At 40.6% G+C, this 20,317-nt stretch overlaps 1 protein-coding gene across 3 annotated transcripts in view; it reads left to right on the top strand.

The window, feature by feature from the left end:
* dock2 (dedicator of cytokinesis 2) overlaps positions 1 to 19,748 on the top strand; it is a 117,221-nt gene extending 97,473 nt beyond the window's left edge. For all 3 annotated transcript variants that reach the window (XM_030061271.1, XM_030061270.1, XM_030061269.1), the window contains exons 32-51: positions 12 to 160; positions 457 to 542; positions 1,658 to 1,814; positions 3,930 to 3,970; positions 6,745 to 6,835; positions 8,160 to 8,270; positions 9,718 to 9,807; positions 10,877 to 10,981; positions 11,949 to 12,090; positions 13,697 to 13,778; positions 14,092 to 14,176; positions 14,619 to 14,705; positions 14,947 to 15,123; positions 15,875 to 15,958; positions 16,131 to 16,268; positions 16,848 to 16,975; positions 17,388 to 17,592; positions 18,267 to 18,372; positions 19,042 to 19,190; positions 19,491 to 19,748. In XM_030061271.1, the coding sequence (XP_029917131.1) occupies positions 12 to 160; positions 457 to 542; positions 1,658 to 1,814; positions 3,930 to 3,970; positions 6,745 to 6,835; positions 8,160 to 8,270; positions 9,718 to 9,807; positions 10,877 to 10,981; positions 11,949 to 12,090; positions 13,697 to 13,778; positions 14,092 to 14,176; positions 14,619 to 14,705; positions 14,947 to 15,123; positions 15,875 to 15,958; positions 16,131 to 16,268; positions 16,848 to 16,975; positions 17,388 to 17,592; positions 18,267 to 18,372; positions 19,042 to 19,190; positions 19,491 to 19,553 (2,276 nt within the window). In that variant the 3' untranslated portion in view covers positions 19,554 to 19,748. The remainder of the gene's footprint in view (positions 1 to 11; positions 161 to 456; positions 543 to 1,657; positions 1,815 to 3,929; positions 3,971 to 6,744; positions 6,836 to 8,159; positions 8,271 to 9,717; positions 9,808 to 10,876; positions 10,982 to 11,948; positions 12,091 to 13,696; positions 13,779 to 14,091; positions 14,177 to 14,618; positions 14,706 to 14,946; positions 15,124 to 15,874; positions 15,959 to 16,130; positions 16,269 to 16,847; positions 16,976 to 17,387; positions 17,593 to 18,266; positions 18,373 to 19,041; positions 19,191 to 19,490) is intronic.
* Positions 19,749 to 20,317: the final 569 nt, after the last annotated feature.

Below are 20,317 nucleotides of genomic sequence, written 5' to 3'. Positions count from 1 at the left end.
CTTTCTTGCAGGCAGCCATAAGATCTGTTTCATCCCTGGCATGGTGGGTCCCATCCTAGAGATGACTTTGATCCCAGAGGAGGAGCTGAGGAGAGCCACCATTCCCATCTTCTTTGACATGATCACCTGTGAACACACACACTCTGGAAACTTCCACAAGGTAAGGACACACAGAGACACGCGATAATGCACATGCCTGGACATACTCTAAATATAAACATGCACTGTTGCTATAAGTGCAATGAAAACCATGAGCAAGAACACCCTCACCAACACTACCAGAAAATTCACTTACCCATTGACTACCTGTGACATTGCACATTAATGTAAGAGCCACCTTAATTATGCTTGCATAATTGATTTTTCCTTTTTTACTCCTCTTTATTGCTTTCTCATCTCTCCTTTGTCTCTCTGCTTCTGCTGTCTCCCTCTCCCCCTCTCTCTTTTTCACTGTAGTTTGAGAATGAGATCATCCTGAAGTTGGACCATGAGGTGGAAGGTGGAGGAGGGGATGAGCGATACATGCAACTGCTGGAAAGCATGTAAGCATAAGTATTAGTATCTGCCACAATAAACCTTCATCCAAGTCACAATAGTCAATATGCTTAATATAATATTAAATAATGCTTAATATGCACACAACTTTATAGAGAAACTGATCAATCTGAAGAAATACTGCACAGATGGCACAAAAATTGGTAAAGCTTTGAATAAATCAAAAATATTACTAGAGTGGATGATATCACAATTCACCCTAGCCTTCCCAACTAACTAGCTTTCAGCATTCAAAATCTTGGTGAGCTGACTGGCTGGTTGGAAGAGAGGGTTGCACTTCAACAAATTGTTTTTCAGTGGAATGTTAAACCCCCAATCCAGTATTCAATAGGTGTGAAAAGGTAACACATCCCAAATTGTCAAGTCAAGGACAAAATACTCACATTTCACCAGTATATTCGCTCACATCACCTTAGAAAACGCTAATGCATTTCTGCGCACAGCCATCATCAGAGCGTTATCTGATCTGATTGGCTGTTGTTCAGTTTAAGCAGTCAGTCTTCACCTAGCCGAAGCCTGAACTCAAATTTTCTCTCAAGTGTACACTGGAGTAACTTCAAATTAAAAAAAAAAAAAAACAATCCATATTGTGCGATAGTGTCACATATTCTGTATCTGCTGGTGGGGAATTTTTCATTGAAGCTAAATCACAAATTATAATGAGTGAAATATTCAAACCTAAGATGCCATTGTTTTGTAGCTTCACCATTATATCAGAAAGACACATATCTGGATGTACTGTGCATCATTTTACACACATTTCCCTGTAATTCAGCAGAACATATTTGATATCTTTGGAAACCTTGAGGGCTTCAGTAGAATGTGAAATGAAGTTCTGTGGGCTTGAATAATTCTTGGCCACGCAGCAGTGACAAACCCACCGGTGGCAGAGGCAGAATTGAAGAGGTTAAATGTTGCCTAGTGATGTTACACACGTTGTAATGCTGTCTTCTCTGGTTTCACACTTGTCAAAACTGAAGGGATTGAATATCAGTACACAATCCTCTGGACCACCCTGACTGACTCTTCAATGTTGTGTGTGTGTGTGTGTGTGTGTGTGTGTGTGTGTGTGTGTGTGTGTGTGTATGTGTGTGTCTCTCAGCCTGCTGGAGTGTGCTGCTGAGAAGCCGTTGCTGAAGACTGAGGTGGAGCACTTTGTCACCCTGGTGAAGGGACTCCTTGTCCGTCTCCTTGACTACCGCACTGTGATGAGTGACGACAGCCGCAACAACCGCATGAGCTGTACCGTCAATCTTCTGGTAAAACCCACCTTTCTGGGAATACACACCAATAAACCAGCTGAGCTATCCATGCAGTATCCTTGTAAATCCTAGAGACTTGAAAGCTGTATTTTATAGTTCTATTGCAAGTCCCACCTCCACAACAAAGTTGCTTTTGCATATATTCTGCACAAACTGGGGGTGAAGTAGTGGTGTGCAAAATTATCCCTTCAAAAGAAATTGCATAATTTACAAGTTTTTTTAGTGCTGGCAGACCACACTCTCAGTTGCTGCTCTACAATCTCCCTTATGCTGGCGACATGGATTTGCCTTCACTGTTACTAACATTGCGTTTCATCTACTTTGCCATGACTTCACAGTAAAGTTGCCGATCTCAGACACACACATCAAAAATCTCATTTATAATTGAGACCCGTTATGGAGTTTCGCTCATAGAGAGCTCAGTCAATAAGCTCACCCATAAAGGAGCCAGAGTGGATCACTATGAAACACTATTTTTACATTTTGTCTTTCATGCAGAGTTTCTTTGTTTTCTATTTCCCCTTTCAATTTTCAGGCTGATTGATCTAAAGCACAGGATTCATCTTGTGTCTGGTCTGTGACAGTTTCCACAAGGTTGCATCAGCCCCCCTGTCTGTTCCGCATCCTTTCTTTTTATATCATCTCCTAATCAGATTCTTCCCCACGTTATTCTTAGATTTAGAAACGGATCCCATCTAGCCAACGTAAGATCATCTCCACCGCAGATTAAATCCCATAATTCCTCCTCCAAACTCTCTCTTGCCTCTGTTTATCTCTATGTTTTTTCCTTCGAATTTCCTTCCTGGAACTTTCGTTTTTGAAGACATTTCTTAGACACGATCGTTTAGAAGGGTCAAGTAATGATAAGCAGAAGTGAGTTTGCCTCTGCAGCCTGGGATGGGTTGGTTTCCCCAGAGGCAGGTGTGCTGCTGGCACATGGCTGGGGTGTTTAGCCTGTAGCCTGTGGTAGCTGCCCGCCAGCTATTCTCTTTCATTTGTTTGGCTAGCTAGAAATCCCTACTGCGGGCTAACAGGCATTAGCATGCTTTCTTATCCATGCCCCCAGCTAGGATTACTGACTACAGAACACACACACACTCACACACATACAGACACACACACACACACACACACAGAGAGAGAAATGTGCATGTACACTCAAAGCATGTGCACACATATTCACATATCCATCTATAGACACACACACCAGTCTGGCATGCCCTCTCATCCGCTAACCACAGGCTAAAGGCTTTCCGATGTGACTAGGGCTTTCCAGGGATTCATTGAGCTGCTCACAGAAGCTCACTGCTATTGTCAGCCTCACTGCCTACATATCTGATGGTAAATCATCACCATATTGCTGTGTGGCATGCAGTGGGGATTCTGAAACAGTTCCCACTGTGTTGTTTTGGGTCAGACAGGGATGATGCATCGAAGCCACTTTAAAGGACAGTGGCAAAGGCTACTGCTGAAGTGCTGGACACCTGAAGTAACCTTCATGCAGATGAGCCGACCTCCAGATTCAAATTAGCTTACTTGAGCTAAATTGCATTGACACAAACAATGGTGTGACTGTCCTTTGAAAAATATAAAGCAAATACCTATTAATATGCATATGTATTATACTCACAGAGTGGCTCACAGTAATCTAGCTATTTTTTTATATATATATTTGTGTGTGTGCGTGTGCGCATTTGTGTGTATTTCTGTGTCTGTTAGCTCATGCTGGTGATGAGAGGAGGGGTTACATCAGGTCGTTCCACTCCTCCATTCTCTGAAGATGTCATTAAACTTCATTAAACTGGGAATTTGCGCTGCTTAAGTAACACATGCACATGCACGAACTCCCACACGTACACACACACACACACACACAGACACACACAAACTGCTATCTGAAGCATACAGTATACCACACACACACACACACATAGATGTACACTTGAGCACAGCCACACAAACACCCAAAATTTACAGCTATTCCAATCTGCCTCAGACTGAACCCTTTCTAATTCTTTCTCTCCCTCCCTCCCTCTTTTACTCACACACACACACACACACAAACACACACAAAGACTCCTACTAACACAACTTTTCTTTTTGGCTTTGCAGAACTTTTACAAAGACATCAATCGTGAAGGGATGTACATCAGGTATGTATGCAAGAAATGTACACATGTCATACATTTATATGATGCACGTCACTGTTGTGTGTGTGTGTGTATATATGCATGCATGTGTGTGTGTTATAATGTGTGTACATGCGTCCGCGTGTGGCTCCATAATCTGACAAGGGATTATATGGTCCTGCTGAATTAATGTCAAAATCCACAGGATCAGCTCTTGGTCTGACTGCGGCATGTGCATTGAGGGAAGGAGGGAGAGCAGAGAGAGATGAGAGATGATGTGAGAGGGAGGGAGGGGGAGAGAGAGAGAACGGGGAAGGCTGGGTGGTTTAAAAACAAGTCGAGATTCTGTCCGGCATCGTGGCATATTTGCGGTGATCACATACAGACATAATTAGCTATCAGTTGCTTTGAATGGGATTCCAGCCCTCTTTCTTTTTTATAGAGAATACACCAGCATTAGGCTGCTTGACTTGTAGCTTTAGAAACTGACCTTTGAGCAAACGTAACTTATGGCATAATATCCCCCTAAAAAGGAGCAGTGCTGAAGCAACAGTGTGTTTTTGGTATAAAAGGCCAGAGACTGGGATGTCTTGTGATCATAAAGATTTGGCTATATTGCTGTGTACTGACACTACTGCAGCAGTCGATGCAAGGTAATAGAGTGCATCAGTCAAGTGTTACAGCTAAAGTCCTACCCGCCTCCAGAAGCACATTGCCCCAGTCATTTCTCCCACAGGAATTCACCATCATTAGACTATAACAGTTTTAGGGCTTGAACTGATCCACCTAGCCACGAGATGAATCATGACTTTATAAAAAGTGATTCACAGTCAAAAAAGTATTTGAAAAAAAAAACAAAAACATAAAAGCAAAGGTACAAGACTGTGCTTACCTTGTTTTACCGGCAGTGAACTACACGTCCCATAAAACGTTGCTGTTTTGCATCCCTCATCTGCAGTTACATTTTGTCTTTCGTGATTATACTGGTTTCTCATTTGTGGTACACAGATAATAGTGTTTAGTGTCATATTGCTCTAGTTAGCATTCTAGTTTCTAGTTAGCAGTCTAGCTAGCAGTAGTCACCCTCAAAGAAACTGCTGACTTAAGTGCGTCAGCATCTCCATTGTAACAACGACGTCTCTGATTGGTGGAATTAGTTTTTTAGTCATAGGTACTGAGGTACTGAAAAGCAATTTGGGAACAAAACAGTGTTGAAATCAGACAAACTTGTGGCTTCTGCAGGAGCACATACCATTGTTTCACATTCTTGAGGCTAAAAGTATGTCATCTTTGCATGGTTAATACATAATAGTTAAAAAAAAAATTCCCCATTGTGAGTAATGAATTGGAATTTTACTTCTGAACTTTTACGCTCTATTTACAGAGATCTCCTATTGTGTGGTGTCATCAAAATGCATACAAGGAGAATTACAGGAGATTAAGCTTTTTGGTAAAATGTGAAGTGTGAAGATTTACAATTACAGTTACATTTTTACAATAGTAATCCAAATGTTCTGTCATTTATTAATTGTATACTGCTCAATAACCAGTTGATGCGTGCAAAATGACTTCTCCCTCACTGTAGTTTCGTGTAAGAGGATTGAAGTGTATCTCCTCCAGTTGCCCCGGGCTGAATTTGGCTCTTGAAGACCACAGCACTGGTAAAAAGATCGGATCAGGCAGGGAGGTGAGGGAGGGATATAGTCAGAGGAGAGGAAGAGAGAGTCACAGAGGGATTGGAGAAAGACAAATAGATAAGAGTGGAGGGGTAGCCAGATGAGTTGAGAAAACAGGACTAAGAAGGACTGAATGGTTTTTTTTATTTTCTTGATTCACACTGTCAGCAGCACTTGGCTTGTCATCACCGATGGAGCTGGAAAAGAGGATAATATGTGACTGTGATTGAGTGAGTTAAGAGAGAGAGAAAGTAATAGGAGGAGACGAGGTGCAAATGACAAAGCAAGATTGAAGGATGATCCGAACATTCAACATTTTGATAGACGCATTGACTGACTGACCTGACAGTACATCCAAATTGCACAGACAGATGGATAAATGTTCATTTAAAAACACGTTGCAGCCGTTCTTTTCTTTTTTTGTAAATAAATCAATGTCTAACATGAAATTCCAATATCTGGCTGTCTGTGGCAGAAAGTTTTTGGTTCGACAGCAGAGCAGAGGCAGAGACAGAGACAGAGAAAGATCACAGCTAAAAACAGAAGCTGTGTCGAGGGGGTTAAAAGACAGTTGGTTTGCCAGGGGGGCATTGTTTCTGTTTCTGTTTTCCTCCCCGGCAGTCTTATAAAACATCCATGGGCTCCGAAACATTCCTGCTGACATGAACACATCGCTTTGCCAAGCCATCAGTCTTGCTGCAATGGTTTATTCATGGAAATGCACTTGGTAAATTCTTGTATTTGTGCACTTGTGTGTGTATATGTATACCCATGTACATATGTGTTTATGCGTGGTACTAGGGATGACTCCTCCATTTTGTGTACCATCTGAGGGTTAGTATGTTGAAGTTTTGTGTGTGCATGTGTGTGTGTGTGTGTGTGAGAGAGAGAGAGACAGAGACAGAGACAGAGAGAGACAGGGAAAGAACCACTGGGGATAAATTGTCCATATGCAGGCCTCCTGTGGCTGTTGGTTGGCATAATAATGGGATTTTAACTAAAGAGGTTGGTGTGGCCTTCATGTTGTCCAACAGTGGCATCTAGTGGGAAAGTGTATCAGTTGCATTTTGAATTGATTTGACCTTTATGACCTTGCGTGTGTGTGTGTGTGTGTGTGTGCAGGTACCTCTACAAGCTGAGGGACCTTCATCTGGATGGAGAGAACTACACAGAGGCAGCATATACCTTGCTGCTCCATTCTCGCCTGCTTAAGGTATGCACACACACACACAGACACACACACACACACACACACACACACACACATACACATGCGATGAGATAGTGAATAGGGCTGCTTAATGCCCAGTGTCTTGGCCTCCTGTCTGCCTGCTCACTTGTCTGACTGCAACAAGCGGGAAAGTTTTTTATTGGTTAATGAATGGTTGCCACGGCGCTGGCCTTCAAAGGATGTATTTCAGTGAGTTTAGTTTATGGTGTGACATTGGCCAGTGTGGCCGGGTTACTACAGTGATTGATGCAATGTGTGAGTGTGTGTGTATGCATGTATTATAGTGTGCTTGTGTCAGTGTGTTTCTGTGTGTATCTCTGTTGTGTGCATGTGTGTATTTGACCTCACTTGTCTCTGTCTCTTTTATGGGACACTTACAGGGACAATAGAATAAGGTCATCTCTCTCTCTCTCTCTCTCTCTCTCTCTCTCCCTCTCTCTCTCTCTCTCTCTCTCTCTCTCTCTCTCTCTCTCCCTGTCTTGTATCATTACATCAAAGCAATTGAACTCTTAACAGTTTTTATAGTCTCCATTCATCTCCAGTGTCAGTCCCACTATGCCCAATTCACACTAATGGAAAGAGCCAGCTGGAACGCATGGCATGCTGTAATCCTCTTCCCCCTCTATCCTAAGCAGCTAGTACAGTTCCAGCAATTAGACCCTCTACAACAGCATTCAGCCTAAAGCCATTTTTGCAGCACTGGCTCCAGGACAATTTGTATATGAACTCTTTTTTTTTTTTTCCACTCAGTGACAGAACGAGCATAGGCTAAGATCACCAGCGACATATCACACAATCCCCTCTGCAGAGTGTAGCATCTGCAAATGAAAGCTAAAGATGAGCAAACAGCTGCTCCCACATTCAGCGCGCTTAGCATTTAGCTGCTGAATTCAGTTTAGGATTTCATTATGCCCTTCCATTGTTGTGGTTTCTAAATGAATTTATGTGTAATTTATGTAATAAATGGATGAAGTGTTGTCTAATTTTGGTGATGAATGGGCATTGTGCTGTCTATTTTTGTGCAGTGCTTGGTTTCTCTGTGTAAGCCAAGCTCAGCTCAGGGCTAATATTGATTTATTATAACAAAGAAAAAACTCTGTTGGTACACTTACTCACCTTCCCTAATCTTAAGATCTGTGTCAGCACAATGAATAATGGGACAGCAAAAGCCAGACGGTGGACTTTCTTTGTTATTATTATTTTGTTTGTTTCACTAATATAAATTGATTATGCTCTCACACATATCTCACATTTTCTCCCTGTCCTTCCCTCCATATCTCTCTCTTCCTTCATGCCTCCATTCCAGTGGTCAGATGACGGTTGCAGCCCTCAGTTCGAGTTTCATGGCTCCCAAACCCAGAGGCAGCTCAAAGAAACACTCTACGACACCATCATCGACTACTTTGACAAGGGCAAGGTCAGCAGCATGTGAATGCACATGGCAACTCCTTAGTACTGAGCCTTGTAATTTTAATGGCATTTTCCTGAAATTTGTTGGAAGTGTCATTTTAACCCCTTACCACTCCAACAGCCTGTTGGATCGGCAGCCCGGCCGACTTTATCTATTTGAGACTGTAGACTGTATAGCTGTACACTGTCTAAAAAATGACCTATAGTGACCTCTATAATAATCACAGCTTCATGGAACTTTATGACCACAAACTAGAGACTGGGGGCATTCAGAAGATGTATGGTTTCTTAGGTATACTGTCAATAAAGGGGAGTGTCTGAGCAATTTCCAGAACAGAATGTTTGCCAACCAATTGCAGAAAACACAGTTTTTACAGCAATCTCTAAATGTCAAAAGTTTTTGACACCAAATCAAAGCATGAATTTTTCTGTGGTTTTCCTCAAGGTCTTGTTGTGCTAATGTGGTATTTTGGAAGGATTTTGTTGACCATTTTTGTTCATTCTCAAGTGGTGAAAAATGGCTAAATGTTGCACTATATCTGTGTAACAAATGGTTTCAACCCCAAAATTGCTGCAACAGCTTTTGAGCATGGGAATGGCTAATATGTACTTCTATCATAATGTTGTACCCCTTTACACTCTAAATACATACAAAAATAAATAGGCGCCTAACCAAAACACAATGCTTATTGCAGTTTTATAACTATAATAACTTGACACACAGTGCTGAGATGCATCTCAATATTCAGGTTCCCACTTTTCAGGTAATATATACCACTTCAATTTGGCATTTATTGTTAACCTATTATTTCCCCCCGGGGGTTCCCTGCCCCTCAATAAAATCGGTCTAAGAAATTGCCAGAATGGTAAGCGGTTAAGTGTGGATCAGGATCCCAAAATGAGTTGTAGATTTATTTTGTATCACCCTATCACTCATTTGTGTGACTTTTCATTACTTAGGCGGTGTTTGCAGGGGATATTCAGATATGATTTGGCTACTGGCTATTTTGACATAATTTCTTGTACAAAAAGGTAAACAGAGGAAAAGACTGTAGGCAAAATAATCTGAACAAAGAGAAATCAATATGGGTTTCATGCACTTTTATTTAAATTTTTTTTCCACTGCTGCAGGCAAGGTCTGTACCTTTTTCTTTTTCTTTTTCTTTTTTTTTTTTTTTTTGAGGTAGACAGTGTTGTGTACAGTATTTGCAGTCATACTGTCTGTGCAGAACATGAAAGAATCACATTCACTTAGTATTCCCCATGAGGACTTTATGTTCTCTATGGCAGTGATAGACACGTTTCCCTTTACTCCCCAGAGAGTCAAAAACTGAGACAATTCACTAGATGAATTACTGCCATCACAGCTGTCGTGAATTTATTAACAGATGGTGTGACGGAGTATACTTCTGTTTCTTTCCTTGGTGTGTGTGTGTGTGTGTGTGTGTGTGTAGATGTGGGAGGAGGCCATTACTCTGTGTAAGGAGCTGGCTGAGCAATATGAGAACGAGATCTTTGACTATGAGTTACTCAGCAAGAGACTGGTAATGTGTGATAAACTCAAGCCTCCATGTTTTTGCACGCACTAATTATGCTTTCACATTCTTTGGATTTTCATTCCTCTGCTTTCTCCCTCGAGCTCCCTTCATAGACTTTTGCTTTTGAGTTCAAGGAAAAGTTTGAAGGGAACTTAGGCAATCTGTAAAAGTTGTTGATTGCAGCATTTTAGTCCAATTCAAGTGCTGCTCTGGCTTACTGAACCCTCACTAAATTTGAGAGACATGTTTATTACCACCGATAGCCGTATTACTTCCTTATCACTGATTTTCACTGATCAGCTGGCTGAGCATTGTCACACTTTTGGATACAGAAATATTCACAAATTGTCTTATAGCCGAGCTCCAAGTCGCACAGAATCAGAATTTTGTTAACAATTCATCATTTTCTTCTACTTTTTTTTTTTTTTATATTTTAGTCCTGTTATTCTAAAATGTGACCAACAAATGACAGCGAACCATTCACTCAATCTTCAAAATGAATACTTCTTTGACACTTCTTCATTTCCTTCAAATATAGCTTCAGTTTTAGGTTTCTTGATTACCATATGGCCCCGAATTTGTGCTTCCTTTATGTCAATCATCAGCAGCTTCAATGTTTGTCTGACTCCTCTCACTTTAACCTCTCAGTCACTCCTCTTTCTTTTCCCTCCAACTTCATTTTGACGCTACACCCTGTGATTCCCTTCATACTCAAATATCAGCAGCTGGTTCAGTGCCGCCCTGTCCTCTGTCCCCCTTTCATTCTCCTCTTTTTTCCTCTCCCCGGAGAGAATTACAAGCTTCCCAACAATGGGAGAATCTTTCTCTTGCTTCAAGTGGCAGTAGTTGTCCCAGCTAATGGTGAATTTATGTGGTTAGATAAATGACAGACATTGCCCTTGAATGACATGCACTTAATCTTTTCCTCCATCTATCACCCTCAAACACCCAGCGTTCTGCTGAGGGTGGCATTGTCATTGGCACTGGCTGATAAAACTGCTGTGGCTGCCCAGTGCATACAGAAAATCTCCCCTCATGTCTCTCTCTCTCTCTCTCCCTCTCTCTCTCTCTGCAGGAGAAGCAGGCTAAGTTCTATGAGAACATTATGAAGATCTTGAGGCCTAAGCCAGACTACTTTGCAGTTGGTTACTATGGACAGGGCTACCCTCCTTTTCTCAGGGTTTGTATGACAGTCCCTGAAACAAAATCTAATAGCACTCTTTGAAGAATATCTCAGTTTTTTTTAGAATAAGAAACTCAAAACAAAATGTGAATCAATTCACATTTCCATCAAAAACGTTATGTGAATTTGAATGTAGGTTGGTATGTTTTGAAAGATGGGCAACCAAACAGTTTAGAAGATGGAGAGAGATTTGATGATCTCCTTGTTCTGGGATGAGTGGTAATACCAGCCCTCACTCAGTTGTACATGGCTTTATTGCACTTTAGTTTACTCTTTTCCACCTCCATTTTGTTGTCATTAAACAGAGTGGAGGCATAGTGTGCTACATGATAATTTCTTTAAATAAAATCATATTTCCTTTTGTCCATATACCAACTTATCCACCTCAGCCAAGTTTTATAACTTTTTTTGTGAAACATAGTTTTTTTTGTTTTGTTTTTTTTTGTTTTGCAGAATTTGTGTTTATCTATTTCGGTTTCTTCGCAATTCACATAAAAATAGATACATGAAAACCCCACTATGCATGCTATGCACAGAAATAAAATTGCCCCCTTATTTTGACAGTAGAATACTTTCTTTACAGTTTAAGCATTGAGGCTGAGTTGTAACAAACTGCAGAGGTGCATTGCATTCCTAACACACCATATAGCTGGTTGAAAGGATGAGGCACAGAGTAGTATATGGGATGTCAGCAAATAGCAGAATGTCTTCCAGTGTTTGTAGCTGTTATTAGATATGTTAATCTGCTGTGATAAAGAGTAAACTATCAACAGTTTATGAGCTGCTATTAAAGACAGACACACACTCCCTCAGTAGCTCAGTTTTTAAGTCGCTAAATCCACGGTGGTTCTACTGGGACAGGGAGAAACAAACAGAGAATATCCCTATCGTGATCATAGGATAAAGTACCACTTTATTGTTTTATCATCATTATTATTAATGGAATCCATTCCCTCTGGTTCAGAACAAGGTGTTTATCCATCGTGGTAAGGAGTATGAGCGCAGGGAGGACTTCCAGAACCAGCTGATGAGCCAGTTCCCCAGTGCTGTGCGCCTCAACACCACCACCATGCCAGGGGACGAGATCAGGAACTCCCCGCTGCAGTGTATCCTTCAGCAGGAGAACTCTCTCTCTCTCTCTCTCCCCCTCTCTCTCTCTCTCTCTCTGTCACCCCCTCCCTCCCCTTTCACAAATATGCATGCACATGGAAATGAGCACAAATATAAATTCCATGTATAATGCACACATGAGTACAAATGTGCATAAATTAACACTATAAACATATTAACTCAGATCTGAGTAAATAAGTAAAATATCTCAATTAAGGCCATAAAATTTATGCTATATTTTATTTATTTATTTATTTAAATTTATGTATGTATGTATGTATGTATGTATGTATTTATTTAACTTTGCTTGGTCCAGCACCAATCCCTCTCCTTAAGACAACTTTTTATTGTCAGTGTTCACCAAAATATAAATTAACATTATTAATGAAAGACTTATATACCATAATAAACAACAAAAACAGACAAATGGAATCACAAACATACAAGCAAACAAATAGAAATATGACAAGCACAAGCAATATTGACTCTAATATTGATAAAATGATTAGAGAAAGACATACCAATACCAAAATAAACAACAAAACAATTAAGTCAGTAAAAAAAAAAAAAAAAAAAAAAAAACAGAAAGAAATTGCCGATTAGCATGTGAAGACAGACTGACATCAGAATAGACAAATGGAATCGCAAACATACAAGCAAACAAATAGACATATGGCAGGTCGAAGAAATATTGACTGCTACCCAGGGAGAACAAGGGGAAAAAAGGAAAAGAAAGAAGGGAAAAAACATGATGAACAAAATAATTGTATCAATATTCTCATAAAATGTTATTAGGAGATGTTTATATATGGTTATCTGTTATATGTATATATAATTATATATGTAACAACAATTCAAATCAGGTTTCATTCCTATACAAATTTAGAGTTATTGGCAATTTCTTCACATTTAACGATATTTACTTAGATTAAACTGGCAGTGTTTGCCGTATATTAGTTTTTTTACTTTACTGAAACTTACAATTGCTCACATAAACTTTGGCCCACATGAATGTCAACTCTTAGATCAATACAGAACAAGGTTAATGAAATATGCAAAAAGTTTTCATCACATCTGTTCCCAATCATAACTGGACTTCACGGCCCTAAACATTTAATTTACATACTGTTCTTCTCTTACTGCCCATGTATAATTTCAGTGCTTGTGTTTGGTACATTCAGTTCAAAATTGTTTTTGACAGACCTTTGTTTCTTTTACCATGACTGTTAAAATGATCTTGAATTCAGTTCCTTTCGTCTATAAACAAAAAGGTCTTAACAAGTCTTTCTGAAAGGCTTTCCGAAATCTGCAGATACCCTGTAAATTTTGCAGACTTGTATTAATATTTCAGAGGGTTTTAGGGATTGGAATTTGCATTTGCATTTCCCAGACAAACAGAAGCAACACTATCTCTATTGTATGGCTCAAGACAATCCAACCCAGACCAACAAAGGTACACACAAATATCCTTAAACCCCGCAGGCACATCCCTCAAGCACACAGAGGAGCCCATGGCTTTGTACATGCAGACTGGCACAGAGACAGATATTCTTCATCATGTAGCTCTGGAGCGATGTTATATTCCTGAGTGTGCTGCACCAGATATCCAGTGTTTCACCGTGCAGCCTGTCCTCGAGATCCCTCCTCGTCTGAAGAACAAACCTGTCCCCGACCAGATCATCAAGTCAGTGCCAACTGAGCTCTTTGTTTACCTCATAAAATTTCCATCAAGTTAGGTAGTGGTACGAGAAATGATAAGGAGCCTTAGGAAAAAAACAGTCCTAATGCAGTTTCCAGACCTATTTTATTACCAGGAAAAAAAACTAATGTAACTCTAAACACTCTCGAAACACAATCTAAACAGCAATTGTGATGTTTAGAGGAATGTTCTGATTACGTGATATTATTTTGGCTATTTCCTCCTCTTGTAAATGACCTCTTTCCACTTCTCTTTGTCTCCATTGTCTTTCACTTCTCTCTCCCCATATCATATATAGCTTCTACAAGTCCAACTATGTGCAGCGTTTCCACTACTCCAGACCTGTGAGGAAAGGACCTGTGGACCCCAACAATGAGTTTGCTGTGAGTCACCACTTTAAATGGATTTTTTTTTTACTGCTGTTTAAATGGATACAGCAAGATTCATGAGCTAAGAAACCTACTGAAAACCCATTGTATACATTCAAAACACAGTTAGAATGAACAAATGGTAAAGATAATACAGATTCCTGGCTCTGTGGAGAGGATGGCCTCCAACAGAAGCTTATGGTATAATGAAAAGATAAGATATCAGATTATAATTTATCACATTAAGGTGTGAGGTATCAGATCCGCGTATATAAGACAAGTTATTAGATGCTGAGATAGGTATCTCATTATCTGCAACCTTATCAGATACTTATCTCAAGATCTGAGATAAGTATCTGATAACGTTGCAGATTTTAATATCAGACTTAAGTGTTCACAGGTATACAGCAGCAGAGGATCTTTTTTAACTGTTAATACTCTTTTTGTTCATCTTTAGTCTATGTGGATTGAGCGCACAACCTTCACCACTGTCTACAAGCTTCCAGGGATCCTGCGCTGGTTTGAGGCCACTGACATGAAGCATGTAAGTTGGAGTGGATGTGTTTACCTACATGCCTGTCTTTCAGTCTGTTTTGTGATTGTCCCCATTGTAACGTTCTCCCTGTCTCACCTCATTCCCTTTCCATCCTTTATGTTTCTCTGTACTCTTGTCGTGATTTCTGACATCTCTATTTTCATCCTTCTGCCCTTCCACATCCTTGCCTCCCCCTTCCCTCACTTCTCCCACTCTTACTCTCCCCCTGTACCTGTCCCCCGCCTCCCAGACCACCCTGTCTCCACTGGAGAACGCCATAGAGACCATGGAATCCACCAATGAGAAGATTCTGACCATGATCAACCAATACCAGGCTGACTTGAGCCTTCCCATCAACCCCCTCTCCATGCTGCTCAATGGCATCGTGGACCCAGCTGTCATGGGCGGCTTTGCCAAGTATGAAAAGGTCAGAGGTCAAGGACTTAACCTGCTACCTAACAGCCCTTTGCAATGATATGCAGAAGTTTGGTTAGAGAGTTTGGCCTTTCTGCTGTTAAATGTAATGCATGATGAATATGAGGTTAATGATGATCATATAAATTTTAATCATGGGTTTTTATTTGACTTTTGCCTCCAATAGCACATAATGTAATAATGAAACTATAATAATAAAACGACTCATTCAATAATGTAGACATGTCAGGTTAGACTGTGGACATGCACATGTATGTGTTTAGACATTTGGGATCATATTATTTCTCTTGTCCTTCTGAAGCAATGATTTGCTGTCTGAACTCTGTTTTTCATTTTCCCATGAAGAATCCTTGACACTAAACTTTGAAACAGATAAAGTTACCTGAGCTATAGAAGCAGACCCTCCTTCTTCCTCCTCATCTCCCTTGAAGGCTTGACTTTAATCCTGTTAATATCATATATCCATATCACCAACTGAGGCGCTGCACACGATCAGAGTCTAATGCTGCGGTCTAAATGACATTAAATGCTATGAACCAGTTAGAGTCTCGTCTCTTCATGAGCCTAAATATCATTAGTGTACACCATTTAACACGATCATATGCCACATAGGACAAGATTAGGGTGTTTAAAAACTGCACATGCAAGTGGAAAAGTCAGTTATTAATTTACAAACTGCCTGATCAGGTGAAAAGTATAGCCGTCATTTATTAAAATTGTCTTTAATCCTTCCTTTGCGCCAGGCGTTCTTCACCGAGGAGTATGCTCTGCAGCACCCAGAAGACAGAGATAAACTGCTGCGCCTCAAAGATCTCATTGCATGGCAGGTATACTGCACACACACCAAAACATGCACACACATGAATGCAGAGACAGTGTAGTTTTCTGTTTTGTCTTTGTAAGAACGTTCCAGTGACTTACCTTTATCCTCAGTTAGTGCTCACCATTTGATGCCTAGCCATAATCATGCAACAGCACATACCACTTTTGTGTTTCTAGATCCCATTACTAGGCGGAGGGATTGCCCTCCACGGGAAGAGAGTGACCGATGACCTGCGTCCTTTCCATGAGCGCATGGAGGAGTGCTTCAAACAGTTGAAGAAAAAAGTGGAGAAGGAATACGGAGTGAGAGAACTGGTGAGAACACAGAGCCAGAGAGCCAGAGAGGCAGGCAGATGGGGAGAAAAATGAGTTACGGTTGACTGCACTGTGATGTTTCTCTGTTAATCCTAAACATGTTCAAGTCTGGACACACGCATTCTAATTATGGTGGAGCAGCGGTAATTAAACAGCAAATGAGCTGACTCAGGCAAAACTTGAAGATCAAAGTGTTCTGTAAAAGCCTCTGAGAAAAGCTTTCAAGTGGGATTTGTACCCAGATTCTCGTTCACAACAAGAACTGGGTCGGGCTAAATATGGTCATTATCTTGTAACTTGGGTCTCCCCCGTTGAGAAATTAAACTTATGATCAGTAGGGCTGATAATTGCATGATGTGTTTCAGAATGACTTGACTCACTTTGCTATTTTTTCACACCCTAATACAACTTTTCTGTTTCTCCTGTAAGTCTTCCATAATGGTGATTATTTCCACATTAGACCAAAGCCCCAGTCAGTGTCTCTATCTATGATCCTTCCAGTTTTAACCACTGTATTGTCCAGCTCATTTTTTTCCATCTGTCTTTCTTTTTCATTTTTCTCTCATCCCTCACTCCCAGCCGGACATGGACGAGAGGAAGTCCACTCGTCCTCGTTCCATGCTGCGCTCCATCCGTCAGTCCATCATCTCCAGCTCCTCACTGCAGAGCTCTGAATGTGGGACTCCAACCAGGCTCTACTCAGACAGGTTACACACACACAAGCACACACGCACACACACACACACACACACACACATACACAAAAAATACAATTCTTAAACAAAAGAATGCTGAGAACAAAAGAGAGATAAAGTTCCCAGAAGTTTACTTGCCCATTAAGTATCCATTGGACAGTGACTTGGCTAGTGAGAACAAATGTATTGCAGTCGTTGCAAGAACAGGCATCACGTCCAAGTCAGAGTCAATAGTAGACAGCCAGTTGAACCATTTGGTAAAATGTATAAAAATGCTTCTCCTTGCTCAGTTTCTTGAGATGTTCAGTCTCTCCAAGGCAATTTAGGTCGAACATCCTCTCCAAGGAGAGAAGAGCCCACTCGGCATAGTTGGATCTAATAAAAATTATTTAATTCTATTCCTTGCACTCTCTCCTCCTCCCAGGGACTTCCCCCCTGAATCCCCAGCCCCCCGGACCCCGACCCTGCCACGCTCCAGCGGCAGCTTGAGTGTGAGCGCGATGGAGGAGGTGATGATGGTGGGAGACAGCGAGGTCAGACTCAGGAAGAGTAAGAAGAAAAAGAAGAGGAGCAGCATGATTTTCATCAGCGAGGAGAGAGAGAGGACAAGCACACTGGATTGCAAACGGGTGAGAAACGCAGGGAGAAAAGGAGACAGAGTGACAATGAAGGAATCGAGGAAAAAGAGGAGAGATGGAAATGGAGGCCGATCTGACATCCCTAATTCAGAGATGCATCTTTCATCATTAACATTCCATTTTGATTTATTATTTTAACAATGTATTAATTAGTTTTTAGTTTTACAACAAGTAGCAAATGGATACATTATGAAATCAGTAAGAAAAAAAAATACAATAGACTAAACAGTAAAAACAAGCAAACCAAAAACACAGAACACTAGCACAGATTCATACACACAATCCAAGTTACAGTGATAATGTGTAATAAGAACAGTCAACAAAACCCCTGCAGCATGATGAAAGAGACACCAGGCTCTGCATAGCTCAAATAGGGTTTCCAAATTTTCTAAAACTGTGCTCTTTTAAAATGTAACATATGAGATACTTTAAAGGTACTAAATGAAACAGTTCTCTCTGCCAGCCTTTAACACTTGCCACTTTTTCATCAATCCCCTGCAATAAAATGTTCTTCCTTGCAGCATAGGCAACATTTTGAATTGTTGACTGAATTCCAAAATCCTGTCCATTTATTGTCTTTGCCCATCATAGTGGCTATGATTGTGATTGTGTAGGTAAATCCAGGCCAGTGAGTGTGTGCTTGAGCAATCTCTGTCTCCCTCTAGCTGTCAAAGAAGCAGGAGTTCCGCAGTGACACCAACCTCTCCGAGCCAAATGAAGAAAGTGTCATTTTGACCAATGTCAACTCCAGATCCCTGCCTGCTATTACAGGTGACTATTTTTTTTTTTGGTAATTGAAGAATGACTCATATCCTGATTAAGTTTTTGACCTAAAGGTGCACAAACCTGTTTAAAAGTATATTTTGAGTGCAATGTCAAAACATGTTTTTTAAGCCAAGAGGGATATTGCAATAGTGGCTTGGCCCAACAAATACTAATTAAAATCTGATGAAAGAGGGAAAATTAGTGTGTGTGTGTGTGTGTGTGTGTGTGTGTGTGTGTGTGTGTGTGTGTGTGTGCGCATGTTTTTTTTCCCCTCAGAACTGCCCTTCATTTTGATCCAAGTTGATGTTTTACATTTAATTATCTCAATTACTTAAACTAACAGTTCAAAACTGAGCAGCAGTCTTCAGTTTGCTGATTTTTTGCTGGCACGCCACCATGTTGGACCGTGCCAGCTGAGCCAGCATTCACTGTTAATACATTATCTCTGCTTAGCAAAGCTGGCTACAGACCCTGGAGATTTACTGTATAAACACAAAGTGTCACTGGTGTTGCAAAAACATGCAGTACAACAGTGGAAAAGATTTGCAACCCCAAGCAGCAACAGAAATTAGTCTGATTGCACTTTATATGAACCGGCATACCTTTTATTCTGTGTATATCAGTGAAATACACACACACACAAACACAAACTGTTTATTCATTTTCCATCCATAGGCCTGTCCTTGTCAGTGGTGGGTGGGGCAGAAGAGACAGACATCACCAGAGCCAGGAGAGACAGCAAGAGCATGCCTGTCTGTCCGAATTCTGATCGAACCGCAGACAGGCGCTCAAAGGGCGTCATCAACCTCCTCTTCAAGACCAAGGTAGCAGCAGACGCCAGTCCGCCAGACTAGCTTCATTACATGCAGGGATTAGAACTGACCTGACATAAGTCAATGGTAGCAGTGGGTCCATTTTTCAGCAATATTATCATAACCCAAAACAAATGTTAATATTTTTACAGAAACATACTCATCCATATCCAAATAATAGACACAGATTCAAGAGTAAATACACATAGCAAATAGTAACTGTTTTATATGCATGAGATGCATTGTGCAGCATACTGTGCTTGGCCATAGTATATTTACTCAGTGTGTGTATGTGTGTGTGTTTTTCAACAGAGCTCCAAATCAGAGGATGTGAAGCCTGGTGATCCAGCCAAAGAAAGTGCCAATCATTTCTGATATTCACTGTTGACACATCTTATTTAATCTCAGTGACTCACTAGTCTACTCATTCACTTATTCTCCCAGCCTCTCAGTGTCAGGATTACTTTTGCCTTAATATAATTGACTTTTTCCTATCAATAGCAGCTATTTTTGACGACTGACCTTTTTGCAGTGATTGAAATGCTTCTCAATAAAGCTAAATGCCACCTACCAGCTTTCAAATCAATTTAGCTTCTACAAGAACGAGCAAACACAAACCAGCCTGCTGACACGCTTAAAAAGCACCTTGTTATACCATTTTCAGCAATTATATGATTGATAGAAACTAACATAATAACGCATAACTTGACAAAGCAGACAGGTTCCCCTGTCCTCTCAACAAAAAGCCAAAAAACCTTGGCTCTGTTACAGTGAATGGCACACAAAGTGAAGTCCATAAATTAAAATGTAATAGAGCAGAGCAAACAGTGGAAATGTGCAAATGGTATAACATCAGTACAGCTTATTGTGATGGAGGGTAAAAACAGACTTATGCAGTTTATAGTGAATGACTGCTGGAAACAACAAACATTTAGGTTGTTATACAGTCTGAAACATCAAGACTAAACTTAACCATTGCCAAATGTATTTCCATCAAACCATAAAACTGTAGGGGTTGACCCTTGAGTGATTTATTGTGACTTACTTTATTTAAAGCCTCAATCTGCAATTTCTGCAACACGCCTCTGGTCACAAAACGGCTGAGTCAATACAGTCGACAAGCCGCACAGATTCAATGT

Source organism: Myripristis murdjan, chromosome 10 (genome assembly GCF_902150065.1).
Source record: "Myripristis murdjan chromosome 10, fMyrMur1.1, whole genome shotgun sequence".
In the NCBI taxonomy this organism is placed as follows: Eukaryota; Metazoa; Chordata; class Actinopteri; order Holocentriformes; family Holocentridae; genus Myripristis; species Myripristis murdjan.
This window is presented reverse-complemented; position numbering and strand designations above follow the sequence as displayed.